At 39.3% G+C, this 12,196-nt stretch overlaps 1 protein-coding gene across 1 annotated transcript in view; it reads left to right on the plus strand.

Annotated features, from left to right (window-relative positions):
* Positions 1–12,196, plus strand: part of PIEZO2 (piezo type mechanosensitive ion channel component 2) — a 312,801-nt gene that overhangs the window by 247,769 nt on the left and 52,836 nt on the right. The window contains exons 27-30 of the mRNA XM_086472533.1: positions 5,920–6,163; positions 7,380–7,476; positions 9,299–9,458; positions 11,948–12,037. Of these exons, the coding sequence (XP_086328659.1) occupies positions 5,920–6,163; positions 7,380–7,476; positions 9,299–9,458; positions 11,948–12,037 (591 nt within the window). The remainder of the gene's footprint in view (positions 1–5,919; positions 6,164–7,379; positions 7,477–9,298; positions 9,459–11,947; positions 12,038–12,196) is intronic.

Genomic DNA, 12,196 nt, shown 5'->3' on the forward strand with positions numbered 1-12,196 from the left:
CCCTTAAGTATCTCCCTGAGTGCCTTCACTACAATGCAGATTTTCCCAGACTTCAGATGATGTTATTTTTGAGAGGTTGTACTGTGCATATGCAATCTTAAATGCCTAATTTGCTTCGAAGAAGCACCAGAGAATGGCTGACAGTCTCTTAAAGTGACTGAATCTTTTATTAGGGTTTATAAATCTTTAAAAAGAAGGACTCTGAAGCTCTGGAGAATCCAGTGAAGATACACCTCAGAAAAAAATGTGTGTATCTGGCCTCCATCCAAGACAATTTGTAACTGAAAGGGCTTTGTCTAAAAACATTTCTTGTACTTTGCCATAGAAGTTTCAGAGTGGTCTAAATATTTAGTGACATGGACAAGAACTTGGTACAAAGCTTATCGAAGCAAATGAAATAAAAAATGGCATTTCTCCAGAAGTCAGTCAGAAAGAGACGAACAAATAAGTGAAAACAACCTGGTTAGGAATAAATTACAAAGCATAAAAAAAATAGTGCTTGGTATTCATGTGTTTTCTGAGAAGCCTGATGTGTATTTCCTGCCATGTAAAAGAAGTGGCAGTGGCAGACTGAAGCCACCCTTTCTGAAGTATCTCTTCCCTTGAGAAGATGCTGTTTGGTCACTGTCTAGTAGGCATGGATAAAAAGCTTTTAACTGCAATATAAACAGTGGCAGAAAAAGAACATATTTCCAAGTGCTTAATGTTCCTCTCTCTGGAGAAATACTTGAGCTCAACAATGATAAATACAGTCTAAGGAAGAGATTTCCTGAAGTTTTCTTGCATTTCCACCCCCAGATTTCTCAGGGGATGTGTGCTTGACCCCAAGGGAGAGCACAACCAAAGGGCTTTGAAACAGAAATTAAAATGAAGAATAGAAATAGGAGCTTTTAAAATGAAACAGGATTTAAGGCAACTTCACTGAGGATAATCCTTTCCCACAGTCTGCAAAGCTGGAAAATTCTCATTTCAGTTCCAAAGCAGTTTTCAGATGTTCTCCTAGACATTGACGGGGAGAGAATTTGGGATTGTAATCTACTTTTTTCCTTTTAAGAGCAAAAATGGTATTAATAGCCAATGATTGGACTGTCCCCTTTAATACTTTACCCTGGGAACCATCACCAGGTGAGTCAGGTGAAGTCTCTCAAAGGCAGCTGTAATGCCTTTCTTGGAACTACACTTCTAACTTAAGTGAGTGAGAGAGGATCTGCAAATCATTGTTACAGGCTTCCTGTCGTATTTGTTGTATAAAGTTGATGACCATTTTGTTATTAATAAAATGAACCTCAACAAATAACACAGCTTTGGATTTGGGAATTTTTAAAGGAGATAGAAGCATGAAGGAAAAAGGACCTCACTGTTAGGAGAATGAGAGTAACAGAATATCAATCCTGGGAGAGGGTTTGACAAAAATAGTAGGGGCTAAGGCCTATGGGATCCACAACACTAAATTTGAAGTAGTCCATTGAAATAAGGGAGGTAATTTTCAGAAGATTCGATGTTGCTTTTGGCAAATGGAAAATCAGTGAGACTGCCTTCTGAAGGCTGAAATGGAGCTACAGGGAAAGGCTTTTGGGATGGGAGCTTGGTGAGAAATTAGCAATGTAGGGATTAGAAGGGGAGATGGACTGTGTGTGATGCAGGGTCACACAGGCTGCTAAGAATGTAAGGAATAGGAGATAGGGAAGAGGGGAAAGAAAGAAGAAACTTGGGGAGTAGGGGTAGCTTAGAGAATGCCTATATATAGGGATAATATGCCTGGAGGAGAAGGAGAGGGTAGTCATCAGAAGGCAGCTGCGGGAAGAGCCTTTGGGTTATGTGGAGGTGGGTAGCCACACTCAAAGCAAAACAGGTAGCTGAATGGAAGACAATGAAGCTACATAAGAGCATCGCCGTGAAGAAGCATTGAGCTGTATCGGTCAGTGCAACGGCACAATAGGCTGTCACCAGTGTGCAGAAGTGCGTTCTTTCTCTAAGCACTGGCTGAGGACAAACACCTTTCCTCAAAGGGGTTATTGGCTGCAGCATCTGCCTCTTGGTGCCTGCAGGCAGAGGTCTGGACACTAGACTGGTCACAGCCAAACACATTATTGAGCATGCTGGGAAAACAACCACACCTAGAGCAATCTTTTTGCAACAGGCTGGATTGTATTACAGTTAAAAATTAATTCCTGTGGAAATAAAATATTGAAATAATCATGATAAGACTAATAGAGCTTTAGTAAAGCAAAGCAGATCATTTGATATGGAGAGCCATCTGAGGTTACAGTAGCTTTGATGGATGGTTGGAATGAACTTCAGACTTTGTCTTTCTTGGTTTTGAGCAAAGTGATACAATACATTTTTCCAAAATATTATCCAGACTATCAGTGCGTTCTGCTAATGACACAATTGGCAAATCAACATGTTTTATTTTTCATTCATCTTTCAGGTTTCTTCTGTGTAATTTCTCATTCAGAGGTTATCGTGCTACTAAAAGCCATAGTTTGATGATCTTGCTACACTGGTGTAGTGGCTGATCTTCCTCAGATGTGTGTCTGTGTTCCTGGCCTCTCCCACCTTTGCATTTATCACACCAGCAGTCAGTTGGTTCATAGGCTGAATGGGCAGAAAAATATCCCTTCCTTCCGTCCTCCCCCAAAATAAATAAGCTTTTGCGAATTTGCTTCTTGAAACCGGTTCAAAGAGTCAAAGCCAAAGAAGGGGCTGGAATGCAGACTTGAGGGGACGAAGGGGAGTGGGACTGTCCCCTTGGGAAGCAGCTACTCAGATTTCCTAGGTGTATTGTCAAATACCATATCCTGAGGGTGGCTTCTCCTCTCTGTGACTGTGTGTAGATTTAAAGACCACTTAGAAGATGAGGTTTGGAAGGTTTACATGCCATTAAACTAATGATCTGTGTGGTCTGCAGTGAAAGCATAAAATTATGGTGGATGCTATCCAAGACTAAGCATTTTCTGTTGTTTTTGAAGAAGTATTCAAATAGAGGGCAAGCGCCCTTACTGACCTGGGTTTGTGTAGGGTCTTTTTAGCTGATGGGGGGGCTTTGTGCTTCAGCTGCCCACTGTTGCCCTATAATCTTCAGAGCAAAGAACCGAAACGTCTCACTTCCTAACTTTCTGGGGTTTCACACAGAATTTAAGGATTTGCGTCTCAGAGTGTGTCAAGTGATTTGAGAGGCAATATGGTGAGAACTCCCCCTTCAAGACACTTCTTTGCTCCTGCTCTTACAGCACTTGGCCTGCCTATATTATTACAAATAACTAATGAAAATTAGGGGGATGCATGGCTCCATGCAGTAACAGACAAGGAGTTTTGGCATATTGCAGCTGAAAGAAATGTGATTTCAGGAATATTTTTATCTACCTGAAACTACTCGAGTGTAGTTCTGTTCATTGTGTTCAATGTGGCGTTGTTCTTGGTACCTGGGGTGGTTGGTGATACTCATTGGTTAGGTGTGCCATGGATGACTTGTTGAAACACTAGTTTGTAAGATGTCCACTCCAAGGTGAATTCTTGGGAGCTATTTTTATGGTTGGGCTTGCTTATAATTACGGATTTATGAAAATCAGAATGATTTCCAGCTCTAAGAACTGTATCATTTGTCACTTGCATTTTGAGAAGTTTTTCTTTATATCCTGTTTTATTGTTAGTTTGGTTTAGAGATATCCGATGCTATTATATTTAATGCATAATTTGAAAATGAGAGGAACAGATGTATTTGATATTTTAGATGACTGCTAAAATGTAGCGAAGGATTAACATTATAGTGAAAAAAATAGCTAAATTATTGTCTCCCTTTTCATAGTCTTTCTGATTTGGGGAAATTTTAATCTGAGAGTGATATCTGCTGCTGGACTGTGACTCAACCAAATGCCATGTTGCATACGTTGGAAAATTTGAATCCAGCCAGTTCCAGTTGTCTTTAAGAGTCAGAGTCCATTTTTATTGAAACGTATTAAGATATTGCAGTTTGTTTGATCAATTCAATTCCATTTTGGGCTTCTCTCGAAAGATGCTGATGCATTTTGTTGGTAGCAGAGGAAAGATTTTTGAAATATGGTGATTTTTAGAGCAGTGTCAGGAAAGTGATCTCTTCCTAGCCATCCCACACATCAATAGTTATTCTTAAAGGAACACCAAATATAATGGTTGTCTTTTTCTGGACAAACAGTGATAGCACCATTTTCAGTGCATGTTATGTTAGTAAAGACTTGTTCAGCTGATGTCTTCTGCTTCTTTATTTTCCCGGTGTATATTGATTTTTTGTTAGTGTTTTATCACCCAAAACCCAGTAGCATCTCTAAAATCGTGACATTTTTAGATATCACAGGCAGTAGTCTATAAATGTCTTAAATGTTTGTGGGAAATAAACATAAAGGAGCTTTCTTTATGTTTAAAAAGAAAGGCTGGCTTCGGCAAGTGAAATGTATAGTACAGGCCTATAAATGTAGGACTATATATACATACTCCTAGAAAGCTCTGAGCCTGAGAACATCAAGCAGCAGGAGCCTTTTTATGTGGCTTCATACAGTGCATTTAGTTCATTTGCTCCTTACATGCTTTGGCTTAAGTGTATGTGTGCTCCTATAGTGCTGTCTCCCTGCCTGGTTTCCTGACAAATCTAGTTTCACAGCCTGGGTGAACAGACCCTGAAAAGACAGTTACATCTGCAATCAAAACACTGAGTGGGGGGAAGCTAAGAATTAGTTGGTTTTGCAGTGTTTAGCTATATGTAGTATTCACTGTTGCCTTTGGCAGATACTACTATTTGAAAGCTCATTGAGTCAATATTGAGTCAGGATTTCAAGGAATCTGAAAATACCACATTGTTTCTCAATCTTTCCCACTGTGGGCCAGGCTGATTTCAGATAGCTCTGTCTAGTAGGTTCCTGGCAAATATTTCAGTAAATTCTATCACGTTTATGTTTTGTAGAAACCTTTTACCCCTCAAAAATTTTACAGTTGATCTCCATTGGAGAAAGGTATTTTTAGCAGCTGTCTTTGAAAACTAGGCTTTTAACCAGACTGAATTCCCTAGAAATCATCAATAAATACAGAATTGTTTGCAGTGGAGTACTGTAACAAGCTTTTTAAGATAGATTTGCTATAATATTGCTCAGACTTCTTAAAAGATGATCTAAGATAGCTCTTAAATTGCATATGTAGCATTGGCAGATAATGTCACTCTATCATGAAGTTTGATGAGAACATGTTTTCCACCCTTTTGTGATACAAGGCTTGATCCTACATGATGCAGAGTGCCGTGACTGGGTGTACTAAGGTGCTTGTGCACATGAACGAGCTAGAATGGAGTATGTGAGCCAGGCAGACCCATAAATAAGCTAGACCCACTGACCTTGGTGTTAGTCTTAAGAAGGTGCGTGAATGCTGAAGTAGGATGAGAACGCTCAGAAGAACTTAGGCACAAGAGAAAGCCAGAAAGGTGAAAGGCCTAGAGAATAAATCTTAGGAAGAACAGCTGAGGGAGCTGGGGCTATTTAGTCTTAAGAAAAGGAGGCTGAAGGGAGACCTTATTGCTCTCTACAACTACCTGAAAGGACATTGTAGAGAGGTAGGTGCTGGTCTCTTCTCACAGATTAAAGGTATAACAAGAGGGAACGGACTCAAGCTGCACCAGGGTAGGTTTAGGCTAGACATTAGGAAAAATCATTTCACTGAAAGGGTTGTCGGGCATTGGAACAGGCTGCCCAGGGAGGTGGTTGAGTCACCATCCCTTAATGTGTTTAAAGGTCGTTTAGATGTGGTGCTTGGAGATAGGGTTTAGGGGTGTACTTGGTAGAGTAGGGTTGATGGTTGGACTCGATGATCTCGAAGGTCTTTTCCAACTTGAATGATTCTATGGTTCTATGATTGCCCTCAGAAAATGGTAACTTTTTCTCCTTCTTTTACTTCCAGGTCCTACTTAGACATGTATAAGGTGATAATATTTAGTTACCTCTTCTGGTTTGTGCTTACAATAATCTTCATAACGGGAACCACGAGGATCAGCATATTCTGTATGGGCTACTTGGTAGCCTGCTTTTATTTTCTTCTCTTTGGTGGAGATCTGTTACTGAAGCCCATCAGGAGCATTCTGCGTTACTGGGACTGGCTGATTGCCTACAACATCTTCGTGATCACAATGAAGAACATCCTCTCGGTAAGTAGCTGCTGCCTTTCCTCTGCCCTCAGCACTTTGGTTTCGTTGGAAGTGTGTGCAGTGTGCTGAGTGGTCATTAAAAATAATTTTTCAGGACCACAGCCTTCTGTAAGTCCAAAGCAGGCTCCATTTTAATTCAGAAACTGCAAGTGCATATCCAGGGAATGGTAATGCATATACATTACACAAAAATGTGCACCCTTGTATTCAGTCAGGCTCTGTGAAAGCTCACAAGCTATTTTCAAAGGGCCAGATTCTGGTTTCTTTGCCTAGTAAAGTCTCTCCTTAGAAGTCTTATGAAAATCTCAGTGGAGTGAGAAATGAGTAAGAATTGCAAGAATAGTCATACTGTTGATAAACAATGCACATTTAAATAAACCTTTTATTTAAAACTAGAATTTTCAAGCCTAGTGCTAGACGCAGTTGTCGTGTAATGTAATGTAATTCGTGAAGTTGACTACAAAATTACAAACTACGTTTCTGTTTCCTTTACATCTAGTGTGAAATTCAGGTGAAAACAGATATATTTGATAATTAAATGTCAGATTCTTCTGCAAAATTTTAAAGGTGTTCTTGCATTAATTAACTCTAAAGAGTGAATTCATGCTGTGGCACTGATAGGTCATTGAGACAAGCCAGGAATTTAAATCTTTTTGAAAAATAAATTTAGATTTATTCCTGGCAATTTTTTTTAGCTTAGAACATTTTTAGTACTGGACTGAAAAGAGCAGACATTTTTCTTTTTACATTTATATAAGTCACTGTGCTGAAATAAAATTGATTTATGGGTGGTTTGAATTTGCAAATGCTCTAAATGCTTACATATGTGCTTCATTTTGTGCTTGGGAATTCAGTGGAGGTACACATGTGTTAAGCTTGTCCATGTATGTTTGTAAGATTAAGTCAGTGATTTATAAAAGTTGCTTAGCTGTCTCACTGCCTCACGTGCCAGACGTATCACTTTCTCTGCAAAAGCACAAACAAAACCCACATACCTCCTATCTCACTGATAATCAAAAGAACAAATTCTTGCTATTTAAAAGTGATGTGTGTCACTGCTAAAGGCACTTTTTCTTCTAATCTCTGTTTTATTAATGAGATATAATGCAGCCCATAGCAGTCACAACATTCTCATGTAATGTAAAGACGTGCAATACTTTCCTTATCTTTATTTCTGCTTTGTTTTGTTATATGAAACTGTTCTTTTACTTTCCAGATAGGAGCATGTGGCTACATTGAATCATTGATTAAGAATAGTTGCTGGTTGATTCAGGCATTTAGCCTGGCTTGTACAGTTAAAGGCTACCGTATTCGTAAGTATAGCTCATTTTTCTTCATCATTTTCTGTAAATAAAGAATTACCTTCCAAATCTTCTGCTGTATTTAAGTTGTGGCATCCTGATGTATTACTCTGTGAAAATATCATACCTGCAAATTCAGTTGATACAACTTGGTCCTACATTGACTAGCAAGAAAGAATATTGGCAATATTTCATAGAACCAAAGAATATATATATATGCTGAGAGAACTATCAACAGCCACACACACATGCCCGCAACCAGCGTTTGCTGTAAATGAACAATCTGGTGATACCAGCGCTTAACACAGTTTCCCTGTATATGCAGTTGATGTGATACTTGAAGGCTTAACTATATATGATACTGAAATGTCAGCTCACCATCACTGCAAGGAGAGGGCGCCTTTTCCCAGCTGCAGACTCCCACTCCTTCCTGTGGGCCAGGTCTTACACTCAGTTGCTCAGGGGTAAACCAGTTCAGCTCACTGAAATGGCAAGAGGCTAAGCCAGCATAAAAGTGGTAGGTTTTTGCAGGCATAGTGAGTTTAGGCAATTTTTTTTGTTTGTTTTTTTACGATTATTCTCATGTTTGTGGTGATGACAGGGAGGGAGTGGATAGTGTATGTGGGTGGAGGTGAGAGAAGGGAGGAATGAAGTATGGAAAGCAAGACACTTCACCTCTCAGAGAGCTATTAATTTGGCTCCGCTTTGTCCTGGCACTCTGGATTGACAGTTTGGAAACACCTGGGTTTTTTCAGTGTTTTTTTTTCTGAATTTAAAGAACTGTTTCATCCTAGTGAGTCTGGAGCAAAGTTCTAAATTCCTGTCTTCGTGTCTGATCCTAATAGATAAGTGGGGATTAGGGGTAAAGAAAGGAAATATAAAGATGCAAATTCACAAGATAAATGGTGCCCAGTAGTTCTTATATTATTCAAAACTTTTTGAGCAGCCACAGAAACATAGACATAGGTTTCTGACTCCCCAGGGGGTGGGCACAGCAGACTTTGAAGCTCTTGGAGCTTGACCTACCAGACCTATTAGACTGGCTTGCTTGATTGTAAAGCCAGATTCGAGCCAGAGTCTGTCCCTTGAGTACTTCTACTCCCTTCTATGGGGCAGCATAGGCCGTTTAGTTTATAGTCTAGCTCCACAAAACCCAGTTTTAGTTTTTTAATATCCCCAGGAGAACTGTCTTTTAGAGAATAAAGAAAGAAAGAAATAGCCCAAGCCAAAATCTAGCGATAGGAGGAATGGGATTTCCTCTCTGCCTGTCTCCTCCTACCCCAAAGGAAGCAGTTTTGTGGTTTCAAATGTTTTTTCTCTTATGCAAGGGAAAGAAACATTGAACTGAGTTGTGGAGAGGAAAAATAAAAATATTAGGTGGTGGCAGTCAAAAAATTATTTTGATAAAAATAAAACACTTCTTTCGAATGTTGATAGTGTTCTTAGTAGAAAAATGAGACAAAAAGTCACTTTGAAATGAAAAAAAAATAAAATGAAACATGCCATTTTAGAAAATACCGAAATCAAGTATTTCAGGTGAACAAACAATATCTTTTTTCCATTCTTTGTTTTTAAGTACTTAATTAGGATAGGGTGAATTTGTTTGCAAATGGTTCACTTTTGGTGAATTTTCATGGGATATCACATTGTTGGGATCTTTCCAATTTGCTCTAAAAGAAAATATGGTGTACTTCAAATGGAAATGCATGAAAGTTTTCTTAAGAAAAATCTAATTAAATTGCTTCAAATAATTTAAAGGCTAAGATTATTGATTAAACAATATAAAATAATACTTTAATACAACAGTCCTTATGCTGATGGTGTCTTTTTCCAGCAACCAACAATCTAGATTGTAAACTGCCCAGTGGAGAAGCAGGAATCATTTGGGACAGTATATGTTTTGCTTTCCTCCTGCTGCAAAGAAGAGTCTTCATGAGTTACTACTTCCTGCATGTAGTTGCAGATATAAAAGCTTCTCAGATCCTAGCATCAAGGTAACAGAAAGTTTTTAAAAATTAAATGAAACAGTTCAAGTCTTTCATGGCTACGGTACTTATTTATGATAGGCACTACCAAAAGAGTCCTTTTACATTGATTTAAAGAGTCCATGCAAAATTCATAATTGCAAACCCAACTCTGACAAAGCACACATGTGAAAATTAATTAATTGGGAATCTGATAGAAATTAAACTATGTGTCCTACCAAATAACATCTGCTGCTCTCATAGCCCTTATTAAAAGCTGTGAAATTTGATGTGTGTTGCAGCGTTCTCTCAACGTAGAATCACAGAATCACAGACTGGTTTGGGTTGGAAGGGACATTAAAGACCATCCAGTTCCAACCCCCTGCCATGGGCAGAGACACCTTCCACTAGACCAGGTTGCTCCAAGCCCCATCCAACCTGGCCTTGAACACTGCCAGGGAGGGGGCAGCCACAGCTGCTCTGGGCAACCTCTTCCAGTGCCTCACCACCCTCCCAGTGATGAAGAATCAATATGTATGCATCAATATGTATGAGAGCTAACGCCAGAGTTTCTAAGCCTTGGAAAGAAAACACTCTGCTATCAGAGCCTGTTTGAGACAGTGGGCCCGCGTGCATCCACTCGTAACTATCGCTAGCTCAAACATTCTTTTGTTTTTTGATAAGAAGGCAGATCAGGAATGAAATTCTGTTTTGAATTTCAGTAAGATTTCTAGGGAATTACTGTCATCAATATTGGATTAAGTGTGTTGTGGCATTTCTCTTTGCCTGAAAAACATATGGGCATTGATTTCTGGGGGTGTTTGAGGGCAAAATTTTGTCTTCCTCTTCTTCCACCTCCAGGGATTACTTTAAAAAGGGGACATGCTTAGCTGCCCGTACTGAACAAAATTTACCACTGTAAACAGAGCTACCAAAAGATCTATACCTCCATCCCATATTGCCTCTGTCAGACTTTTGCTCTGGAGTGAATTTCACTGCTGATTCCTAAGATTGCTGAATACCACCTTTTTGTAGCTTTTTTCATACGCTCTGTTCACAATGAAAAGAGCACAAAGCAAAATTGTGAGTATCAAAATGCTTCCTAAACTGGAAAGTTTGCATCCAGAAAGAAAGAGCAGACTCATGCGAATGGTACTGGGCTGGGTTGAAAGAAACATGTTTCGCTCCTACTTCCAGCTTTGTGTCTTTTGGTAAGTTACTGAACCTACCCAGGCTTGCGTTCTCCAGCAGCAGAAGTGGAGACGTACTCACCTACGTCAGGAACTTTGTAAAGATAAATGTGTTAATGACCAGGAAGTGCTGAGTTATTACAGGAAGAAGGGTAATATAAATATAGTGATATAATTAATTTTTTTTAGTTAGCTGCTTGCCTTGCTAAAATCCAAGCTTTGAATTTCCATGGACAATGGAGAAGGTCATGTTTGGAGTCAGACAGCATGGTCTGAGCTTGTCTTCTACTTAAAGTTAATATTGTGAAATACCAGTCCTTCACCTAAATAAGATTAAATTGTGAGCAGACAGTAGCAATAGGATTCAGGGGCAGTTTTCAAAAGTCCATAAGAATTTAGGAGTGATCAAGTTGCTAAGGAGACTGTCCTTCTTTGTTGTACTTTACCATACTTTGGGGCGATAATGATGGCCAGTCTCGATTGTATTCCGTTGAAAAAAATGTAGTTGTGGTTATCCTGGATGTTACGTGGAAGAATGATTAATCTCTCAGAAAACATGGTTGAAAAATAAATTAGAAGTAGACTCCCTGAAATGATAGCTGTTCTCACTGAATTCCTGACAAAAGAAAGGCTTTAAGTCTATGATACTTTTTTGAGAGAAACTTTGAGGCTCTCTGAGAGTCTTCAAGAGCTGATGAGTGAATCATGAAGAATGGCCAAGACATGTGACCTGGACATCCAAATCGATGAGTTGATTACATTTCTAATGAAATGGAGTTAGAAGCCACATTCTTTTGGCACACCAGAAACTTGCTCAAGGATTTGTGTCATCAGATTGAAAGCACTGTAGTGTTCAGTGGGTAAAAGTGAAGCTGAAGCTGTGCTCATCATGGCCCTGGATACAACTGAACTTGGCTCCCAACATCCAGGGGACTCGGGCAGAGGGACTGATTGTAACGCTGAAATGACTGTAAAGATCGAATCCTGAAGGTGTGCAAGAAGTCCTAGCTTGGCCTTGAACCCACCCGTGTTCTGTCTTCTTGAGGACTGGAAATGGAATTCCTTGAACAGCTGCTAGAGGAACTTATAGGCTGAGTATGAATCACAGCGTTTGGCCCCAGTTCCTGAAAGGATTAACTGTGAACAGATTAGGATTCTGGAGTAATTTATTATTTCCTTCAGGCCTCGGATAAATTTTGTTTTATGCAGGTGAGATTGTGTACAGAGAGAACACAGAGTTCTGTGTAATTAGCTGGCATAAGGGAAACTTAGAAACATTTAATGTTTCCTCTCTTTTTTTCCCTTTCATCTGCCCCCTTTTCTCTGTAGAGGTGCTGAGCTTTTCCAGGCTACAATTGTCAAGGCTGTAAAGGCAAGAATTGAAGAGGAAAAAAAATCAATGGATCAACTGAAAAGACAGTATGTATTTAATGTACATGTGCATGTATTTCACTGCTTGTTGGTGTTTATCTAGCACCTTCTTTTATACAAATGCTGATTAGATTTTGAAGTATGATGGTGCAATTACAAAAACTGCTCTCTGGGCGTTCAGAGATCTTGGATATTCCAATATTATGT

This window comes from Leptosomus discolor, chromosome 13 (assembly GCF_034619465.1).
Source record: "Leptosomus discolor isolate bLepDis1 chromosome 13, bLepDis1.hap2, whole genome shotgun sequence".
In the NCBI taxonomy this organism is placed as follows: Eukaryota; Metazoa; Chordata; class Aves; order Leptosomiformes; family Leptosomidae; genus Leptosomus; species Leptosomus discolor.